Source organism: Pavona decussata, unplaced genomic scaffold, assembly GCF_977016875.1.
Source record: "Pavona decussata unplaced genomic scaffold, jaPavDecu1.1 SCAFFOLD_71, whole genome shotgun sequence".
NCBI lineage: Eukaryota > Metazoa > Cnidaria > Anthozoa > Scleractinia > Agariciidae > Pavona > Pavona decussata.
Window position 1 is genome coordinate 41,332 of NW_028145490.1, and position 23,578 is coordinate 64,909.

The window sequence follows — 23,578 nt, forward strand, 5'->3', positions numbered from 1 at the left end:
AACACGAGGCAACTTTTAATTTCATTGCAATAGAGCTTGTCTGGCGCGGTTGATTCGAAAGTAATTAGTATAAAAAAAAAACATGAATTACTTTAAAAAAGAAAGGTTTGTATAGCAGGAAAAAAGTAGCTACTTTGATAAATTAGACAAGTCCAAGTCGAATCTTGCCGAGACTCCTGTTCTCCAGATTGTTTTATAAACATAGATTCTGCCTCGACCACATTCAAACTTATAAACTCAAGGAGGTGATGCACATTAGCTGGACAAAACCCAACATAAACCAACTGGTCAAATATGATATTAATTTAAAACTTTCACTTCAACCCTATTGTATATTTTCATTCCCTCTTTATTTAGCATTTGCTTTCTTACTTAATTATACATAACTATATATTTTGTTGAAGTATATTTTAACGGGTTTTCATAATCTCTCTACAACCGACGACGCGGTGTGAGCCACATCGAAACATGTATTGTTTCAAAAAGTCGTTTTAGTCATAAAAGGTTTGTACAAAAAAATCTAACTCTAGCCTCGTTTTCACTAGCAACTAGGTAACTTAGCAACAAAATTGTTAAACGAACAGTACTTGCTTGTGGCCTGTGTTACCGGGCGCACCCGACAAGAATATATTTAAGAAATATACTTCAAACGTCGTTTTCTGTTTTCAAAGATCGGTATCTTATTTCACTCTCTTAGCGACATTTTTCATCCCTCCGAAACCTAAAGGAAATGATTTTCCCATAACGTTTTAGGTGTCAAAACCGCAAAAAAAACGTTAATTTTCTTTCACAATTTAATCCGAATTTCTGACGTGCCTTAGGCCATCAGGACAGATATTCACCGAAACGAACCGGTTTTTTTTTTTGGTATTTTAATAGTTTTTATTCCATTTTATTTAATTACCAAACACAAATATCAATATGATAAGGTACAAAGACTGCAGATATTTGTATCCTTCACGCAGCCCATGCGATTTGGTACTACTTGAACTTGTGAATATGCAAAAATAAAGGCTACCGCAATTTGAATAAAGTGATGTATATCTATATTTTTTCTTTATAGCCAAATGGTCAGAAACTGCAACCGATTAGGTATTAGCTTGATAAATTAAATTAAAGGAAGCCTTTAAAGGAGCAGCAAAACGCCCTTCAATGTACAATTTGTTCGGCTCTTTCCTACTGAAATAAGCTGATTTACCCTCTTCCCTTGCTTTCTTAAGGCGTGGACATTGTTTCTTCCGTTTCGCTGTCGGTGGAACTGCTAATTCCTCTTTCTTTACGTTTAAGTTTACTTAAAAATTCGGCCATATAAGAGCTCTCAAAAACAAATTTTGCGGGAGCGATTTTAGAAGCGTCCTCACTCCGCCATAGCAGCTCCAGTCCGAACGAACCGTTTTAATCCATAAGTACACGGAAGGAAAGAAACAAAGATAGCCTGGGTACGAGAAAAGAAACAGTGCCTTACAAATAACGGGCGGGTACCAGGCAGGGAGTACTGTGTGACGTCAAACATTACCCGTCAATACCTGGCGGCTATCAAACACGTGCCTATGAGCAGTGACCGGGACACGAGATCCTTACGGAAAATGTTCGTGGATTACAAAGTCCTGTTTTGACAATTTGAATCTTTTCATGGCATTGCAAGTGCAATGCGGCTTTTTTCAATACCCTGCCTTAACTGCTTGTGATGGGATTACTTGCCCGTCGAATCGCCCGATTTAGGGTTCGTCGCGTCCATCTTGTTTTCTGTGGAATTCTTTTCTGTGCTATATATATCGTCTTGTATCAGGACATTGGAATAACATTGCCTGCTCTGGAACATGATGACGACAAAGCCGAGGTTCCACTAAGGTACGTTAAACTTTAATAACAAAACGAGAACTAAAATTTGTTTAGATATGAGTTGTTTTTAAGGTAAGTATTTTGTTAGGGACTGAATCCGTTCGTTGGTATAAACTGTCGGCAACCATAATTGATGCTTTATGCCGTCAGTTATCCAAATAACAATATAAAAAGCAAAATCCTGTTATATCTAAAAGCTAGCTGATCAATAATAAGTCCAATGCTAGGTAAATAAGATATCAAAGCATAACCTGCATTACCTAGACCAAAAACAAATAAAACCAATAGACCGTTCAAACATGTCAGGTAACCAAAACTACATATGGAGCGCTGATCAAAAAAATCAATCTTGAAAGTCACTGTTTGAGTTGGCATTAAAAGCGACATTTTTCGCCAAAAACGCATCATACTAAAGTCAAGAAACAAATTACGCTTCTGAATTAGTTACCTGACCCCAGCTGTTCAAAGTGCGGATAACTCTTTCCAGTAGCTAAGTCGCTATCCAGGGCACAAAATGTATTAGTTGGAGTACAGTTTATTCGCTGGATAACGATTTATCAACTGAATAGAGCTATCCGCTCTTTGAACAACCGGGCCTGATGTTGGTATAGGATGGCCACTCCATTCTCCGTTGAAAACAAATTATGATTAAATCTTACTGCAGATGAAAAGCTCTCTTTTTCTTCTAGATATGATTTTGAGCCTGAGAGCCACAAGTTTATTGGTATTTGTTATACTAGTCACTGCCAAGTTATTTTTTTTACGAGTTTACTTTTTAAAGTAACGTTGAGTAAATTATAATTTGAAGAATACCGGTCGAGTTCACACCCATGGCACCTTCCAAGGTGCCATGGGTAATGTAACAATATTGTACTCTTGATGTACTCTGAAATTCCCAGCCCTAGCCCGAACAGGAATGCATATACACAATTTAGGAGGGTAAATCCTTTTAGCCAAAGATGAAGTCTTGAAAGTGTTTGCGTAATTTATGCAAGTTTAGAAAACACGTTAACTTTCAGGATCCAAAAAAACGTTTAAGCGTACAATCTTTCGACTCCTTCGCGAAATCTTTGTCTAGTAGTGAGATGTTGAATTTTTTTGTCACGTGCCTCAAGGCGGAGAGTCGTCCAAAAAGACCACTGGTAACCGCTGTCTCGATCGAGAGTGGGGCCCTGGCTCTGTAGCTCGATGGCCCCTCTGTCTGATCCTCCTCGTTCTCAGGATGTCAGTTTCCCTCGCCATAATTGCTGTAGAAAACATGTCCATGGAGTGTCCTGAGTTCGTCAGGTGTTCCCCCCACGGCATGAACTACCAGCCAGCGGTCTTTTTGGACATTTTGATTTTGTCATGTGATTCACACCAATGAATAATAATACATTGCTATATTTTCGTTTAGGTTCCGCGTGTCTGAGGGATGGGCCTGGAAGGATGATATTGACTATAGCAGAACAGAGAAATCGAGCAGCACTATCGTGCTAGACAAACCAGAGTCCAATCAGACAGGCGAAGACCTTCCTCCATCCGTAGCACAAGACACTGGACTGGACTACGGGCAAGGACGGTATCTTGAGTTGGAGGGCGTGGAGGATTATGTGTTGTGGCACGAGGGATATCCAGAGCCCACGAGAAAACAAGTCAACAGAAAGTGAGAATGATTTTTATCTTTAAACACGGCCTTAAAGCATTCGACATCACCTCTTCGAAGCTCAACCTCAGTTGTTTGAGAAGAAGGGAAAGCTTTAATTGAGACCAGCGTTGAAGTACCGTAAGGTGTGAACTGAGGCCGAAGCTGAGTACAACGGAAAATTAATGCTGCTCAAACTAGAGTTTGAACTGAAGCAGTTGCAAAGAAAGTGCCTTTCTACAACAGAAATAAAAATTAAAGGCGAGTTAGAAGCCGTCATTTGCATTGCAACGAACAATTTCTCAGGTTGTATGTAACATAGACTAAGCATTGCAACACATGGTTCAATATTTATTGCTTGGCCCCGGGCGCGAACCTAGTACCCTTTATTGTTCCCACTCAGTCAAACTTACGGCTTATAACAAAAAAGGTCTGTAAAGAGTCCACAGGCCAAAAACAACCTGCTTAAATTAGGTTCAAACGATCAAACTTGATAACTTAGCTTAAAAATTGGCCTTCACAATCATGTTATTTGTTAACAATGGACTAGCAAGAGAAAAGTGGGATATAAATTCAGTATGAACGGTTAATGGCAATTTTTTTGTCTTATTTGTTAGAATTCGAAGCTGTCGGAAACCAATCAACAACGTTCTTTTTCTCAAGACACACTTCACTGGAAGTGACGTCATTACTAACATCCTCAATCGATTCGCCGATCTCCGGAACCTTCGGGTCGCTGTTCCCGGCGGGGGCCTATCGACGTTTTACTGGCCTTCAAGATTCCACTGGAAATATCTCGACATCATGCTGCTTGATGGAACCCTTCCCAACATCCTTTGCAATCACGCACGCTTCAACAGTGACGTCATGGATGAGATTATGCAGCCTCGCACTGCCTTCATTACTATACTTCGTAATCCTGTGACGCAATTCGAGGCGACATTTCGGAACTTGGATTTCGCGGGAGTTTTGGAAATGGAAGACGTTCCACAACCGTATTTGACATTTCTGGAAAATCCACGCAAGTACATTGGCAGAGCCATTCAACATAAGAGGTTTAAGGTGAATCGAAGAATGAGTGAAGGGATCAGTGATTGTGTGAGTGAGTGAGTGAGTGAGTGAATGAGTCACCCTCGAGTGACGGAATGAGAGATAGAGTGAGTGAGTGAGTGCGTGAATGAATGAATGATAAATTGATACTGATTAATGGCGGCCCCATTCAGATGGAGTTCGTTAAAGCAAACCCATGTGCTCTAGGGATAATTTGTATACAATTACACATCATTGTCAGTCTCTGCTAATTAGAGTCAATTCACGGCAAAGTCCGATACAACTCTCACTAATATCCCATTTTATAGTTGTGTGCTTTGTGATCAAGCATTTGAGTGGAAGCTAGGCTGGAGTTGACCTTATTTTGATGCTCAGTGCTTTGATATGAAAACTAGTTAGCATAAGAACAACATGATTACCATATGAAAGCAGTGAGGTTTATTGTTAGGAGGTGGAATTTTGTTATTTAGTAATTTAGAGAGTTGAGTTATTTTAGTTGTATGACTTAAAAACTTGTAAAAAAAAAAAAAAAACTTGTAAAGCGCGCTCAGGATCTTGGAAACTATCAACAAGAAATGCATCTACATGTATCACTTAATCAGATTAGACCACATATAATCCACACTAAATAAGGTGATGTTTTATTGGGGACGACCACGTCAACTTCAACAAGTTTTCGTCATCTTTGTTAACAGTGCCCAATATAACACTCTTCCACCAATTTCCCGGTTGAAACGTCCGAGACCTTTTGAACAATATGTTAAGTGTTCAGCTATTTCGACCGAAATCAGAGCTTGCTATAATTGCTCATCTACTAAACAAAACGATTAAGGCTTTTTTCCCTGTTACATAGCGGTCGGAGAATTGCCACCTGAACAACTTGCTTCTCGCCAGCCCTAGTCAAAGAGATAAAAAAAAAATCCCAGCTTCTGAACCCAAAAGGTTAGATGGTACTACAAACGATTTTTAATCAGTTTTATGTTATCTTACTCACGTTTCAGGATTCCCTCAATCTTATAAAAAATGGAATGTTCTTTGACCTCGGCCTTCGTACCACAGATTACCACAAGCCTGAAGTGGTTAAAGACGCTATACTAGACATTGATGACAAATTCACACTCGTGCTAATTTACGAGTACTTGGATGAATCTCTTGTGTTGCTGAAGAGGAGGCTATGTTGGGACCTTGATGACATGTTATATCTGAAGTTTCATTATGAACTTCATGGTAAACACACGCAGCAATCCAAGTTAAATAGTACTGTAATGGAACAACTGCTTCGCTGGAATAAAGCTGACGTGATGTTATATCAGTATTTCAACCAAACACTTTGGAGTGAGATAAAATCAGAAGGGAAGGATTTTATCAAAGAACTTCGTGAGTTTAGAGTGAAACATGAAACGATGGAACAAGAGTGTCTTGGGCCTTCCGTAAATTTGGAGAAAATAGCGCTTAATCCTCGCGTTTCATCGTTTAATCGATATTTGTGTGAAAAGATGTTATTTAAAGAGATTGAGTATTTGCACTATTTCCGGCGGAAGATGGAAAACCATAAACGACGGACGTTTGTAAATAGTTCTACAGAGGGGAATTATGGGAATATGATGTTTTCGGGACATGCGCAGGACAGAAATGAAGCTTCGGTACAAAGAAATGACACGGAAACAAGTGCGGCTTCAACACGTTCACAAAAAAAGTCAGAGAAACGTTTGGTCATGTTGAATCAGACGAAAATGAGTTGACGACAAATGAGGGACTTGATGCAGTAGTGCGTGCTTCATTTTTAATTTCTCCATGCGTCCACCGAGTGGTAAGTGGTATCAAGAGTGCGCGCTCACTCCATGTTGCCCCGTAGTTAAGCCTGGTCTCCACTTGTGAGATTATTACAAGCACAAAAGCGTTCGTACAATACTGTAAGCATAAGCGTGAGGCGACATACACTAACGCATTTCTGCTGAGTTCTTGTTCTGAAAAGTAAGCTCATATAAGAGAAAGGAAAAAGCTTTTTCCTGGGCTTTTTACCAGGCCTTATTCTACCAAGCAGCGCTCTTTTTACTCTTTTTTATGTCCCTTACCAAATTTCACCAAACAGTGCTGGACAAAAGGATGGCTCACCGGACAATGTCCGCAAAAATGTCTCACTAAGGCAAACACTTTACAATCTGATCAGAAATGATGTCTGTGTACGAAAATTACTGGGAATATTTGTCTTCAAGATCTGGCCGACTGTAAAAAAATGCAAATAAGACATGATTCATATTGCTATTTCTCTACCTTTTTTCCTACAGAAAAAGGCTGTCTTGACTTTAGTAAAGATGAAAATGGCTGTGCGATTTGAAATAGTCCCAAAAAGATTACAAAAGCCGTTCGGTTTGTCATGTATAATGATAGATTGTGTCTTTACTAAAATAATCCAAGATGGCGGATACCCCACCCATTTTGCAATACGTTCGAACAGAAGTAAATTTCGGAACGAAACATTTTCTGCTGAGAAAGAAAACTTAATTCCAGTATTGCTAAGCGAAACGAAAGTAATGCCAGGGGTAGATAATAGCGACGGGATAATAGATTTTAGGGGCGAAATCCATTGAAAACTTTCGCTCGCAGCGATTTAGCCCATAAAATGTACTTCTTATAAGTACCTACTTCTACCTGCAGTACAGAAAATAGTTTGACGTCCTTTTAAAATCACACAAAGACAAGGACACGCCTTTTATTTAACAATTCAAATCATATTACAGCCTGAATATATTCAATGGTTCATGTCTGTGTGAAGCCTGGGCCGAGGGCGTATTCTATGATGATGTCAACGATCAAGCTTGATTCCAGCCAGATACAGCTGTTTCGACAAAGGTTGTCCAAAAAAGCGTACGCGACAATGCCGAAAGGTAGTCTGGGAAATACCTGATAAATTTCAATTTAAGTTCAGAATCCATAATGCATCGAGCGTACAGCGAGGACGTGAGATGGCGGGCAATATGGATTCTGTGCTTTTATTGAAATTTATTGGGTATTTCCCAGACTACGTATCTTTCGGCATTGTCGCGTACGCTTTTTTTGGGCAAGCTTGGTCGAAACAGCTGTATACGAAGCTCTCCAAAGTTAAATGCATCCTAACGGAAGAAGTTTCTTGACAATACACAATTGTTTCGGAACAATACTTAAGATACACGTAAAGGTATAAAGGCTTCGTTAATTTCGCGTCACGTTTACGGGAGTAAAACTTGCGATTAGGGTGGTCGTCTCACTCTTATCGACGTTTTTGCGCTAAAATTCGCCATTTTAGAAGTGTGACAATTCGACGCAAAATCACGCGTTTGTCCGGGAAAAAGCACCAATCGGACGTTAAAGAATTTCTGAAGAAATTGTGAAGTGGAGACGGTGCCAGGAAAGCGATCATCCTCTTGAAATCTGAGGGATATACCTTAGCTAGACGACGTGCAATTGCGTTCTGATTTTCCATACATTTGCCTGTAAAGCTCTGTCAATGTCCGCGAGAAAAATGGAAAAAAACAGATGCAGTAAAAAAGGGGTTAGCTTCTAAAGAAACTTTGTTGCTGTATCGGTGGACGAGTGAAACACGCAAATTTGGTTTTATCAACTGTGATACTGCAATAAGGTGAATTAAGCACAGCGAAGCGATTCCAAAACTCCCGTTTTGAGTCTAGTCCTTATTCGTCAGCGCGAAGCAAGCGGAATTTGAGGGAAATTGAAAACATTATTGCTGCTTGGGAATCCTAAGTGAACCGTCAATTCAAATTTTTCTCAGACAAAAGATTTTTCCCGAAATTATTTGACATTCAGTGTTTTTTTTTAAACAAAAACTGTGCTCCTTGCCATATGCATGCCACTTGGTCACACCTCCAGTGGCAGATTTTTACCGCTAAAGGGTCAACGCTAACACGGTCATGTGTTAAGCTTTAAGTCAGGAGACTACGTGAAGTAGTTTTCTCTCCAGTTGTGTGCTTAGGCTAGACAGTTTTTGACACAAATAAAGGAAAATAAACACATCTGGGTGAAACAACGATTGAAACTATAACCACAGAGAGAGGAGGGGTTGAAAATGGAACCAGATGGCTTTAACCCCTGAAGGATCAAAGCGTTGGTTTAAACTCAGTGAGTTTGGGGATTACAGCTGTTTCACTGGCCACGAAACCACAGGTGTTAACACCTGACCTGCGTCACCGATCACTTAAGTTTGGTACCAGATTGGCGCTACTCTACTTTCAAGCTACTGAATCTTCAGCTATAAAATCCTCCTATGGAAAGATTGGTTTGTTACAGCACTTCAAGTGTCCGTTCGCCGGTTTTGCTAAGCAACATGGTCCTGCCCGCTGTTTTGAGCAAGCTCAAACGGAAAACGCTCGGAGTCATTATTGACTGGCCAGAAGGCCTACTCTGAGCCTTAAGTCGCCTTAAATCGCTTGGAAAAGGTCCAAGCACGTTCAAATTGCCCGAAAGGGATAAGCCTTCCTCTTTACTATATATGCATTTATTTTCCAGAAATGTACTACTTGGGCCAGTAAGTTCTCTCAGTGGCTCAGCTGGTAGTCAAAACATTATAGAGTCCCGTCTACAGTCAAATATGAGAACTAAAAAGCTGGCCTGTTGGAGTATCCTGTATAAAAGTAACAAACGGGTGCTAACAATTTCAACACAAACCCTACATGGTAGGGCGTGGCTCCAATTCTCTTGCACCCCAAGAAGGTACTGATTCTCACAAAATATTACACATACTCTAATGCTAAAGTCGCATTAAACTGCCTTGAGTCGCTCAAAGTTAAGGCGACTTAAGGTCCCAGAGTTGGCCTCCCAGGGGTAGGTGAGCAGACACTATGTCAAATTGTTCATCAGTACAGCTCAATTGCAGTTGTGTCGGAGCAATAGTTGTTAGTTCTGTTCCGTCCCTTAATGTTATCTCTTGCGTTGTTACTCCATGTACTGCGTTATCCAAGTGTAAGTGTTCGTTTACTCGAGCGGTAGCTAACTGCAAAAGGTCTGCTCCTTCGCTTTGAGGAATCCCTGAAGTCGTCACATCACCTGTATTATGTGTGCTCTCTAGCTGCACATTGACAGCTTCTGTCTCTTCTGTTCTTCCAATTTCCTGAGCTTCATATTGAACTCCTACTTCACTGCGCAATGCGGTTGTTCCGTTACTTTGAGCAATGACCGCAGATGACTGTTCGGAGCCATTGCTAATGGCACTATCTTCCGCCATCTCAGTTACCTCAGCTTCTTCACCAGTCTGCATTGCAGCATCTTTAGGCCTCTTCTGTTGCTGATGCTCGTGTCTATTTTCCTTGGTGCCTTCAAGCAGCGCCTGTTTTCTAGCATGGACTTTCAAGTGCGCTTTGACCGAGTTTGGCTGAGTAAACCCCTTGCCACACAAATCACACTTAAATGGCTTTTTTCCAGTATGTATCAATTCATGTCGATTGCGATGCGAAATCATCGTGAAGGCCTTGTCGCAGTAAGAGCATTTATACGGCCTCTCTCCAGTGTGGCTCCGAAGATGGCTGACAACATCTGAACTTCGCCTAAACGCTTTACCACACTGAGGACAAGGGTAAGGCTTTTCACCCGTATGGACTCGCATGTGGGTCCGCAGATTCGCGCTCAGGGTAAAACCTCTGTCACAAACGCTACACTTATATTTTCTCTCTGGTTCCTCGCCGGCGTGCTTTCGCTGGTGAAGTACCAGCTTTCCTTTCTCCACAAACCTCTTGCCGCACTCCAGGCATTCGTGAGGCCTCTCACCTCTGTGAACGCGCAAGTGCCGTCTCAGGGATGATAACTGCGACAGACCTTTGTTACAAAACTCGCATGTGAATTCCTTCACAGACACGTGACTTCGCATGTGATATTGCAGCTGTGATTTCCATCTGAAGTTCCTTGAACATATCTCGCAGGTGATCACGGGCTTTTCTTGACGCACTTTATCAGTTGTTTTGCCATTGGCTACGGCACAAGTTTCTTCGGCTAGTTCCTTGGCTGAAGCAGAGGTATCTTTTGGTGGTTCGAGAGGTTCTCCTTCGCTCTCTGTGGCTTTGGTTTTCTTTGCTTTGCACGGGACCTTCTTGGCTGATTGATCCTCAGCAATTTCATGTTCATCGTCGGTTCCTTCTTTGTCCTGACTGGTTCTTTTTCTTGACGCCGATGAGCCTGTTTTACCTGACAGACATTTAGCCTCCTGACTCTTCACTTTCCTCGTTGCCTTGGTCGTTGCCTTACCCACAGATTGTTCTTGTATACCGTCGTCTTTGGCAGCTTTCTTCTTACTTTTCTTACTACCGTTAGAGATCTTACGAGGAGGTGACGTTGACTTACCAGAGGCAACACTTCCAGTTTGTACGTTTCTTCCCTTCTTTAACTTTTCAACGCTTTCTTCACGAGAATCTGAAGGTTTAGACGCACTAGAAATCGAAGACGTTTTACGTTTAACACCAGTAAGAGTCCTTTCAGAAGACGAAGGCTTCTCGGCAGAAGCATTTTGAGCTTTCGTAACCTTTGACGGAGACGTTCTGGCTTTTGTTACAAGCGTTTTACTAACGACCTCTTTGACTTTTCTCACGCTGTCTGTAGAACGCTGGTGAGCATTTGAAAGTTGGAACTTTTTGCTCGAGCTGGCTTTTGCCGTTTCAACCAAATTTCGCTTAGCGCGCTTTGCATTTTGTACCTTGTCCGAGCTGGGCGCAGGTTGCACATGCACAACAACATAAGGCGAATCTGCGTCGGCTTCAACAATTGTACTGTTTTCGGAAGTAGGACCTATATGGACCACAACATACGATGACTCTGTTTCCGCCTCCGCAGCGGAAGACATTGTGGAGTCCTTCTCAGTAGATGTCCCTTTATCCAATGATGGCGGATCGCCTGCAGGGTTAGATGTTTTCGATATTCCAGGACAGCGAACTGACTTGTGCCTCAGGAGGAAGGTTGGCCCAGCAAATGCCAGTCCACAAACCTCACAGACAAAATCATGACCTGGGTATTTTAGCCAAAAAGAGAAAAACAAAAGCGTCACAAAAATACGACAAAGCCTTGGTAAAAAGGCTGCGGAAGGACAACTTTTTTTCCAGGTACGCGCCCCTCATATTTGAGGATTATTGGTCGTTAAGATTACACTGAGAGACAATAACTAGCAAAAAAAGTGTTTTTTACCGACAGAGACAATGAAATGTCACGGTGGGCTAACAATGTACATGTACATGTATGTTGTAAAAGTAGAGTAGAGTAGAGTAGAGTAGGGTAGGGTAGGGTAGGGTAGGGTAGGGTAGGGTAGAGTAGAGTAGAGTAGAGTAGAGTAGAGTAGGGTAGGGTAGGGTAGGGTAGGGTAGGGTAGGGTAGGGTAGGGTAGAGTAGAGTAGAGTAGGGTAGGGTAGGGTAGGGTAGGGTAGGGTAGGGTAGGGTAGAGTAGAGTAGAGTAGAGTAGGGTAGGGTAGGGTAGGGTAGGGTAGGGTAGAGTAGAGTAGAGTAGAGTAGAGTAGAGTAGAGTAGAGTAGAGTAGAGTAGAGTAGAGTAGAGTAGAGTAGAGCAGAGTAAATTTATTTATACCCGGTTATATTTAAAGCTAGAAGCTTGTGGGGCCGTGTAATCAAACAAATATTTTAAACAGAACAGAAACTCTTTAAAAATCCCAACCGGTAGATAGGCTTACCAGTTGTCTATTTACAAAGCGTGGCCGAAGATTTAAACAGGGTACTACCGTGAAACAAATCCAAGCTAGTGGACAGAGTAGCCCCCCCACCCCCTACTGTGGTGTCTTTATCTCTCTTGCACAAGTGAATCAAGACTTCACAAATCATGGAGAACAGAGTAATACCGATAATGCTTTCATTTGAATGGTTAGACTTTGGGATTTCATCCACAGACTCAAAAGTTAGAACCACCTTGTACAGGATAATATAGAACCCCACAGGAAAGTACTGCTCAGTAGCTTTAATTTGAATGGTCGCACTTAAGGATTTCATCCGCAGACTCAAAACCTTGTACAGCATAATAAACAGCACCACAGGAAAGTAGAAATGACAGAGTGCTTTTATTAATAAACTCACCATGTCGTTCCTTCTGAGTTAAGCTGTCAATTGTCTTCTCACAACTGTCTTGATACCACACCAACAACTCACTGCCTTCAACTACTGGGGCACAAGTCTTGAAGTAAATCTTATCGTGGAACTGGATTGCCACAAGGTTCTGTTCTTTGTTATCACGTGCACAGTTTACAAACCTCATCCAGTTACTGCGCTGTTCATCTGTGCCATCAACAAAGTGGTTTACTTTTCCATCTTCCAAAACCTAAAGCCAAACGAAAGAGATCAGATCCTCTGGAAGTGATGTATTGAATTACACCACTACAAAAAAAAATCTTTAGCAGGATTGAAACTTATGGTTATGGAGTCTCGTTGAAAACAGGCACCTTACATGTATATTTTCACATCTTATTGAAATTCTTACAAACAGCTTCACTGGACTAGTGAACAACCATAACTTTTTTTGTTTACGGTCATGTTTTATGATGTATTTCAAATTACAAAAATTACCTCAATAGACAAAATTATACATTGCATTAGAAAGTATGACTGAAACTGAAAAGTTAACACACCCCCTATGGTGTTCTCAATCCAAACCTTCCATAAGTAATGCTACTTTTCTGGGGGAGTCCAACAAGGTCCCCCCCCCCCCCCCCCAACCTTGTTTAAGTCAGCCTCCCCCAATCCAACCACAGTTGGTCAGCAAATAAAAAAATCTGCCAATTTAAATTTCAAACAGCGTGCAAGGAAAAGTGGTGTTCATCTGCAGACAAATTATTATGTTGAAGGTAAAAGTGACACTGTATTTGTGCTAAAAAACAACTTGTTTAATGTTTGTGATATAATTTTGTAAAATGGATGGCAACAAGTGACAACCTATTTAGCAGCCACCCCTTATTAAGCAGCCAGTAATCAAAGTCCCAAAACTATTGTTACTTTTATAACACTGTAAATAAAACTCCTGTTAAATGGCCACCTCTATTAAGTGGCCCTGGCCACCTTTTGGCTGTCCCAATGAGGGTTCACCTTTTATTTTACCCCTATTAAGCAACCACCAGGAATTCAATACGGGCAGTTTGTCCTTGTGTTGAAAGAGCTGATGGCAGACTTTTTATAGTACAAACATGCATATCAACTTACTTTATAATGGTTCTTGTTGTAGTTGAGACTTTATTTTAGGATTTTCTTGAGAGGAATTGTGCGATTTTTATAAAGAAAGTAGAATTTTTGCGACAATTATAAGTGATACTTTGAATTTGTGAATTAATAGGCTGTATTATGTGCAACACTTGTCACAAGCCTTCAAGTGTGTTTGTATTCAAATAAATTGATGTTTGTACCAAGCCTTTTGCTAATTTATGACAAAACCCTATTAAATTGGGTATCTTATCTAGCCTCATTCACACCAACAAAACATGTTTAATTAAACCGCGTTCAACAAAATGAAAATTGGTAACAGAAGGCTGAAACATTGGCTTTGACATAGGATTCAAGTAAATGTTAACTTATGCTTTCATTTGTGCTAAATCTGCAGTCTACAAAAGTCCGAAAGCAGCTTTTATGAAGGAAACAATTTTAAACAGCTTTTAAATGTGTTTAAGCCTTGGTGTGAATGGGGTATTAGACATTTTCCAGGTTAATTCATTTCAAATAGCCAAATTTATGTTTTATTATCAAAACATTACCTCCAATGTTTCTGAATTTGTTTTTAATACAATTTTAATTGATATCATATATATCGATTTTAGCTTAAATTTTTTATATTTTAATTGAATCATATAATATACATCTAGTAATAGGACCTCTATGTAAACCACTCTTGTGATGGAGCATCCTATTAAAAGATTGTTATTATTATTATTATTAACAAGTAGCCAAGTGCATAATTATGGCACCAAAACAGCCTACCACTATTGATCGCATTCTTGTCGCACAAAATTTAATCTTAAGCAATTTACAGTCCTTTACCAAGGTCCCAAAATCTGGAACTCTCTCCCAATATCAATTACTTCTTCATCTAGTTTTTTTCACCTTTAAGGAAAAAATGATGCAGTTTTTATCTGTAAAATCATGAATTGACCAAGCCGCACTTACACAGCACTATATTTTCTATTTATTAATGACGGCAGAGGTGGCCTCTCTTATAAGCCTGGTGGTTTCTTGAGGTCTCCTCACCATTACATTGTGTTGTTAATAATATACATACAAAAATTTCTGCAATCTGATTGGTGGAGAGCGGCTCAATTTATCCTAAATGTAGTGCAGAAATGTGAAACTGAGTGCAGAAGGTTGAAATTAGTGCAACAAAGGTGAAATTAAAATGATTGACAGGTACACAAATTTGCAAATCGGCTGTCTCGAAACAAAATGGCGAACAGGTTTGAAGAGAGTAACAGCATTTTAATTCGAATTTTAAAGGAAAATGCAAAGAAACTCAACAAAGCACAAACAACAAGCTAAACGTTTGGAGGTCTTGGACAGCACAAAAGAGCTACGACCAAAATATTGAAAACTATGAACCGGAGGCAGTCAACAAAATTCTCGAGGATTTCCACGCAACAGTGCGTAAAGAAGACGGGAAAGACTATACGAGCATGACAGTCTTCGCACTGCAATTGAACGTTACCTAAGAAGGTAAGGATACAAATACTCCACAATTAGAAACCAAGAGTAAAAAGGTTCGAAGCAAGTTTTTGAAGGTAATTAAAGCTCGACTACTGCGACAACAAGGTTAGCTTAAAGTCAAGCGGCCGAACAAGTCCGGTGAGGGTAAAAGGCGGAATGAGTTTGCGGAATGGTATGTGGAATGGCGTGCGGAATGGCATAATTATGTGAAATACGATTTATGCGGGGAATAAATTAACTGAAGAGCGCATTCTGTTTTCACGCCAATTTTATAAGAGCAGCAGCTTTTTTGATGCTGCGGACTCTTGCTAACTATTAACAACAATTCGAGGATTTGATCGTCTGATTGTTGGTTTGGAAGAATTAGAAGTGAGGGTAAAGAAAGCGATGAAAACTGTTTATAGTTTTCGCATTCAAGGAACTATGAGTAAATCCGTAGTAAATTAAATTTCATGTTCACTTTACTCCATGCGACTTCGGTTGACAAAAATAACGTGGCAGCGTGAAGTCTTCTCAGGACAAAGATTGATCCTTTACCGAGAGCAAGTAATAAACATTTTTTTCTTTTTTTTTTTAAATCCTCGGTAAAAGATCAATTCTCATACCCTGTATGCTCGATGATTCATTTATCATGAGCGGGAAAATGAACAACAATTTGACCAAAATGCATTTGTGATAAGAATAGTTTCACAACCTTTCACACAACCGAGTGTCGATAATTAGACACCATACTTGTCATCTGCTTTTTCTCCAGGGCTTTTTCGCTTTTAAATCTCATTTTAGGTTGGGGCGTCTGGGACTGAAAGACCTTAATTAAAGACGGATATGTTTAGTTCGATAACGCGTAACTGAATTATAGCTACCTGAATCGCCGTATTGAATAGCTAGGTAGCTAGTTCAGCAGCTCAACAGTGACTTGCGTACTCGTCGCTCGACGAAAATGTAAGGTGAGAAAAAGTAGAACATAATTATTTTTCCCATGAGTTGTACAAACTGTAACCGTCAAAGAGTCTGATAAAATGACCGAGTTTAAATTTAAAATTTCTCACATAATAGTTTTGGCGTTGGACTGATGTTATTTCTCCAGTCTGGTGTTATTTTTTGTCTAGGCTACTCGCTGCCACGTTCTTTTGTCAACTAGAAATTTAATTTATTCTTAGTTCCTTAAATGCGAAACTTCATCGATTTCTCACGCTCACCTCCTAACCAGCGATCAGACATGTTCTATCCCAGGCGTATATTTTCTGATCCTCGATCTGTTGTTTGGTTAGTTAATAGTCCGCAACATCGAAAAAACAGCTGCTCTTATAAAATTGGCGCGAAAACAGGATGCGCTCTTTAGTTAATTTATTCCCCGCGTAAATCGTATTTCGCATAATTATGCCATTCCGCACGCCATTCCACATACCATTCCGCAAACTCTTTCCGCGTTTTACCCTCACCGGAACAAGTCTTGGAAGTCTGACAAACACTGAATTAAATGAGCTTTGGAAAAGCAAAACGCTTTGAAGCACAAGTCCTGGTACAAACGATTTGGTAGCTCCTGACTCAATATTTTGGCATAGAGCATCATGTTGAAGATTTCCATGTCGGCTTGGATGAAAACAAACGTTGAATTCATTGAGAACCAGACTAAAACACCCCAGTCTGGACTGTCTGCAAAGCCCCGGCTCCTGAAATCCAGTCAGTTCGGAAAGATGCCGAGGACGGTGATTGATTTCAGACTTCTTTTAACATTGACTTAAAATTATGCTTTGTGATTTGAAAACTTGCTCTTTTTAGAGTGATGGTATTTTTAGCATGTTTTCCGTACGTATCAACATGTATGTCAATCAAGCTTGTCATTTTTGAAACCAATCAAAGACATGTAGGCGGAGCATTAGCTGACAGACAAGAAATAAACAAAAGCTCATTTGAAATTTTGTATGTACCGGTATATTATTAACAAGTAATCACATGATTTCTCTCGTGCAATTCGGAATAAATAAGCACTTGTAAAATTTTAAAAGACCATAAATTGCACTCGCCCTGCGGGCTCGTGCAATTTTGTTAGCCTTTTAAAATTTTACTCGACGTGCTTATTTATTCCAAATTGTACTCGGAATCATGTGATTACCTATACAAATTGATTAATTTTTTTTTTAGTAAGGCAAATAAAATGACGACGATGATGATGATGAAGTGGCCAATTGACATTTCTCCAAGGGGTTAGATTATGCAAATCAGACACTTACATCCCACATGTGCATGAAGTTCTGGTCATCTCCAAATTTCATCCCCTCTGCAGGGATCTTTTCTCCTTTAAAAGGTCCAAACATCACTCTTTTTTCAATCCTCTCTCTCGCAAACACACCCATTTGACCCTGTCCCACACCTGACGGCATGAGGTACAGATTACTGGGCAGGCTGTCTCTGGCTTGGGTCTCTGGTTCTGCTTGGCAATCAGGAATCCATTCTAATGGCCCATTTTCGGGACAATCACCAAAGATACAAGGGTTTCCACACTCATCACAGTCTGAAAGTGGAGTCAACAATAATTTTAATTCCCACTGTTTAAGTTTTGGAGAAATCCATAAAGTCAGATTCGAGGTTTCTAGTTGGGAGAATGTGATTAAAAATCAATTTTATTGCTGATCATTTAAATATTCTTAATGTTCTTGACCTGTATATTAAATTTTGATAACAAAAAAAAGTGATATTGTAAGGATGAATTAGACTCTGGTCTCTACTGGGTCATTTTATCCTATGGGTGTTGAGTGTCAAGTGGAACAGAAGCTCTGTACCCTTTTTTCACCTAATCCTTGTTTCATCAAAACAACAACAACAAAAAATTAATTGTCATTTTAATTTGTGTTTATTATATGGTGAATTCATTAAACTAAAGGTACTGTTGCAACCAACACAATCTACAGTTTATTTTACTGTGTCTTTAACTGATATGGATGCCATAGCAAGAGTAAAAGATATCGAGAGTTATCGTTTCAATCTGTAAATGTGGCCTAGTGCTCGCCATGGAAACCAAAGTTTTTACCGGAACTCTGTTTGATGAGTAGCACCAGGACTTAGGCACTAAGATGGTCAACTTTTCAGCACCTATGGGACACGTTCAATTGCAAAATGTGCAGTTCCAGAAAATATCCATACTCCCCCCACGGAAGGTTTTTTGTTTTGCATCCCCATCCCCCAGGAAATTCCAGTTTAGCTTCATATATTGCTTCTAAAATTTTGACTTTTAAGACCTCCCTCCCCCTAGGAATTTCCAATGACCTTCCTTGGGATGGGTATGGATTTTTTCTGGAACTGTTCAATGGGGAAAAATTGAAAGAAACATTGTTGACCTACACTGTAATATTCAAAGCATTTTACGATGGATTCTTTCCTCATGATGATAAAACACGCTACGAACACGGAATTTTCTTTATTATCTTTTTTTATAAACCACTTTCAAGTGTAAGTTTTCCTGGCCCGCCTGACAATTGAAACTGTAATTGCATGTTCATAAGCAGACATTGATTGATGCGATATTCATTGTTGTCCATTTAGTGTATTTACAGACACAAATGTTTCTGTTTTATTTTAGCAAACTGATAAACTGCCTTGGCATTCACAACGCCACAGAAAATGGCAGTCTAATCTGTATTCCCCTAATTTGTGACTGAAAGCAGCCGAGATATTTGATGATTTAACTGTTTTTAATTTCCAGAATTAATGTGAATATATTTATTTTTCTAGTTTTTTATTTGAAAGTCGTGTTTGTGACGGATCAAAATGACCGCCAAACTGAAATTTTGTCCGGACAGATTGTCATCTTGACCGGCCATTATTTTGAGCCCTCATTGGTCTTCGGTGAATTTTGCTTCTAACATTTGGAACAGACTAGCCACTTCCTTAAGGGAAGCGGAAAACATGACTGTTTTTAAGTGTGGCCTGTCTACTGTCTGTATTATGATCTTCACAACTGCCACTAATAATAATAATTATTAATTAATTTATCTATAATATTTAATGTTTTTGTTCTATTTTGTACTTCTTAGCTAGTCTTAGTTTTAGCTCAGTTTTTTTATTTGAGGACCCTTCTGTAAACAACTTTGTAATGTTGGTATCCTCAATAAAGATTATTATTATTATTATTATTATTATTATTATTGAACAGTGTATTGGACACCTTAGAAAGTAAACATGGTTACCTCATTACCTCATTGGTGTCAAAAGGGTACCTTCATAAGCTTTGATTGGCAGATTTCAATCCTAATTTTCGTTTCTGTGATTTTATGGTATGTAAGTTGTCTTTGCAATAAAAATTATTGTCAATTATAATAATTATTATTGTGATTGACAGCAACCTAAAATGAGTTTGCAAGTTTCTCAAAGGGGCAGTCTTAACTTCATTGCTTGCCTTTTTGTTTAAATTTTGTATGTCAAATCGTCAGATCTGGATTTTGCAAAGACAATGTTAAGTATTAATGAGTATAACTCAGTTAACTGTTTAACATTACATGTAAACACAAAACAGTCATTGATAAAATGATTTATTTATTATTATGCTCCTAGAAGTTTCCATGTGTGTGCTCCTTGGGCGGCAATCTACCCACTTACATGATTGTACAATGTAATACATTCCAATGTTCTAGAGTTTCGACCAGCCCCAATACAATGGAAATGTATCATCCAGTCTCAAAGATGGGACACAGAATCTCCCTCACGGCTGATAAAATGTAAAGGTGAATTTGGTATTTTGACTACAAAAACATGTTCCCATAAAACCGTTTATTCCACAAATTCAAGATTTTTGTCTCTCTTGATTGAAAATGAAGAAAATACAATTTGTGAATTGTGAACTTGTAACAAAAAATAGATGCCTTGATCATGGATTGATACTACAGGGACGGAGAGGAAAATGGATAGGATGATGTCAGTTAGAAACAAATATTTACAAAATGCAGGGATTGGCATCTCTGCTGATCATATCACAAGCTTTGTCAGTGGTTTAGCAAAATTTGTTTGTGCCATTCTACTTTTGTTCCTAGTGCAAGTGGCATTAACTTACATGTAAATGTACTGTACAAATTCAAAACACATAAAGTCAACTCTCTATTATATTGGACTTTCACATTTTGTATTGTCCTGCAACCAATAAGATCAAATATAGCAGATCAAACTACATAATATTATACAGGCCACAAGGATAATAATTATTCTTGTGGCTTATTACTGTGATGCCGTGCAGTTGATCCACCCAGCATCACCACACAATAACAACTCAGAAAGAAATCTTGTGTTTTGCTTTGGGACAGGTCAGATAACAAACATGCATGAAAAACCTATTTCATAAAAATTATCTTAATGCAGTAGATTTGTATCTAAACTCACCAATGTAATCATCATTATTTGCTACTTCCATATCATCTGATGCCATGCTGTAGTACCTAAGTTATGGAAACACAGAATCACTAAGCATATACAAAATAATTATATGCAATAGTTTGAGTTATGGCCCCTTTAAACGGTTTCAACATTTGCTTCAACATGTGTTCAACACAGTTGTTGAACCATTGAAATGTCAGTGGCATATAAACAGGTCGTTCGACATTGTTGAAAGCGTAAAAACATGTTGAAAGCTTGTTAAAAGTGTGTTGAATCTAAAATGGTTTAAACTCTCATTCAACGTCACTTCAACATTTTTTGTTACTGAAAATGTAGAATGGTGTTGAAATTGTTTGAACACATTGTTCAACATTTTTCCAACATTTGCCCAACATCCGTTCAACTTCTGTTGAATGAATGTTGGGCAGATGTTGAAACCGTTGAAATGGACCTTTAGCAGTACTCCACTGAACAACAAGGATAGAAAGAATGTGCAGCAAACTTTCTTTAGGAAGCAACCTGACAATGCAGAGACCAACCACTGTCTGATCTTCTGATCCAAACTCTGACACAAGGATCAGCAGTCCATTTCCCTGGCTATACTAAGTTGTAATGGACTGGTGACAGAGTAATTAAATTGTATCAACGTCCTTTTACCCCTGAACCAATAATCCTCAAGTATGAGGGGCAGGTTGTACTGGAAAGCAAATAAAAAAATGGTTGCCCCTGTGTTACTTTGTTTTGTTTCCATCTTTCTTTTGCCTTCCAAGGAATCGGTTTTACCATCCATATCTTATTACTTTACTGTAAGTATTTTCCGACCAACATCTGCAAAATATCTGACACTTGTCAACCCTTCCCTGTAACTGGTCTTGCTGATCCCCAGTTACAGTGAAAACACTCTAGCGTTATTGTACACCATTTCAATGTTTTTTCAACAATGTTAGAACATTTAGCATCCCATGTTTGACTAACATTTTTAGTTTGATGAACTTTGGTGTAAATTATGTTAGAAAATGTTTAGTCATGTTGGAAACTCACAAGGGAGTTGAAATCTGTTAACATGAACTCACAGTGTTTTTGCTAAGTATATGCGCCATAATTTTATTTGAAAAACCCACCATTTTCAGGTTTAATTAAAAAAGCATCAAGGTTTGCACGGAAACTGCATCACAGTAATAAAGTGATTTGATTGGTTTATTACACTGTTTTTCATTTTCCCAATATGGTACAAATGAGACTGAATATTCACACACTTTTCAATAGAGAAAAAACATGGGAGTCACACATTTCAACTTCTGGTCATGATGTACATGTATCCAACAGCATTATACCAAAAAATGTTACACAACAATGTTGGAACATTTAGGTGGGGTTTTAGAATTTTTAATTCTCATTGCCCATCTTCAAACCTTGGCACCCTGAGTCTGGACTACATTTGAACATGTTGGGATATTCAATAATTAGACATTTTTTTCTCCATAGATTAAGCCTCAAGCTCAGAGCCTTTGATTACAGTATCTGTTGGTAGCCTGTGCCAAGTTTACATGAAATAGCCAGACAGCCATCACGGAATCCATAATAACCTAATTACCCTCAACTTACTCCAGTCTGGCTTCATAGATTAGCCAGTAGAGTATCGGTCATCAAAATCTCGAAGTTGTGGGTTCGAATCACACAGAGATTTTTAACATAGGCTCGTTTTAATATATTAACATTTAGTTTGACAATGAGGCCAAGACGACACAAACAAAGGAAACTGAATAATCATGTTTATTCATTTCTGTTATCTGTGTCCTCTGGACTCGATAGCAAGTTGAATTTTAATATTTTGAAGGAGCCTATTGTATCTTGTGTGGATGGGTTGAACCACATAATTATCCTAACTAGGGCAAATGCTTGCTAGGAAATAAAGTGGTTTCCTTCCAGCAGTTAACTTTACACTGCTTAGTTACTGGCAATTCTCTGCTTTCTCAGGTGTGACAAGTTTAGTCAGCTGTCTGTCCATGTATCGATACCATGAGGTGATGAAACTGAAATTTAATTTCAGTTTCATCATGGTGTTAATACATGGATTGCACTATAGATGCCCCAAGATCAGGATATCACATTCCTATACAAAACTTTATAATTCAATGTCCTGCAACACAACAGCTCTACGTGCTCACAACGAAAAGTAATTTTTTTGAGCTTGGGTAGCCTGTGATCACGCTGGATCACACATAGTGATCGCACGATCCCACAACCAGTGAACTAAAATGATCATGTTAATGGAAAACACAACAATACGATAAACCATTTCTCACTGAACAGAAATAAATAATTTCCTTGTATATCCACTGTAAAAATTTACTCGAGCAAAGCCATTAACCACCAACACCAACGTGTCGAATCAATCCAAATTATTCAAGGTGATGTCAACATTGCATTGAATCCTTCGCGACAAACGTGATTCGGCTTAAAATCACAAATTTAAGACGCAAAAAACAAACACGGAACTTACTTTAGGGCGATCGCGTCTGAGAAAGCTGGAAAAAGAGCGAAAGGACCCACTGTTTCAATCGACACTCTCTCGCCAAACTTGCCTTGCATGCGAATGAGGTTGGCTGCGTGGGGACTGACACTAGTCGGAGTTGGCCAGGGAAGGGAGGGTAGAATTTCTGCATACACCAAAAGAAAACGGATAAATCGAAGGATTCCGATCCGAGTCAGTTATCTTTGTGGAAATCTGGGAAAATATGTCTAAAGTGTGTCAACAGTCCCTTACTGGAAGGATGAACTGATATGAACTGTGAATAGTGATGGATATTTACGGAGCCGTGTAGTACCACACAAGCTAAATAACTAGTGGACCAAAAAGTTATTTTACTTCTGACAATACACCGACAAATGGTATGAAATTTTAAAATCTCGCGCGCCACGCGGTAAGCGATTTCTTATTGTAGAAAGTTCCGTCTCGCTTTCTTGCAGACAAATAAAACTTTTGGAGACAGTTGTTTACTACGGTGTCATGTCTTCAATTATTCTGTGATAGTCGTCTTGT

General features: G+C 39.1%; 2 protein-coding genes across 2 annotated transcripts; one reads left to right on the forward strand and one right to left on the reverse strand.

The window, feature by feature from the left end:
- Positions 1-1,544: 1,544 nt before the first annotated feature.
- On the forward strand, positions 1,545-7,140 carry LOC146477126 (galactose-3-O-sulfotransferase 2-like). The gene is made up of 4 exons (XM_085113556.1): positions 1,545-1,851; positions 3,239-3,487; positions 4,084-4,528; positions 5,518-7,140. Exons 1-4 carry the CDS (start codon positions 1,688-1,690, stop codon positions 6,256-6,258), a joined length of 1,599 nt encoding a protein of 532 aa, XP_084969682.1. The 5' UTR covers positions 1,545-1,687; the 3' UTR covers positions 6,259-7,140.
- Positions 7,141-7,215: 75 nt separating this feature from the next.
- Positions 7,216-23,112, reverse strand: LOC146477127 (uncharacterized). Its single transcript, XM_085113555.1, has 5 exons — positions 23,039-23,112; positions 20,542-20,597; positions 17,406-17,686; positions 12,571-12,811; positions 7,216-11,500 (listed from the first exon to the last, which is right to left on the reverse strand). The coding sequence occupies exons 2-5, from the start codon at positions 20,585-20,587 to the stop codon at positions 9,297-9,299; spliced, it is 2,772 nt and encodes a 923-aa protein (XP_084969681.1). The 5' UTR covers positions 20,588-20,597; positions 23,039-23,112; the 3' UTR covers positions 7,216-9,296.
- Between the last annotated feature and the right edge of the window lie 466 nt (positions 23,113-23,578).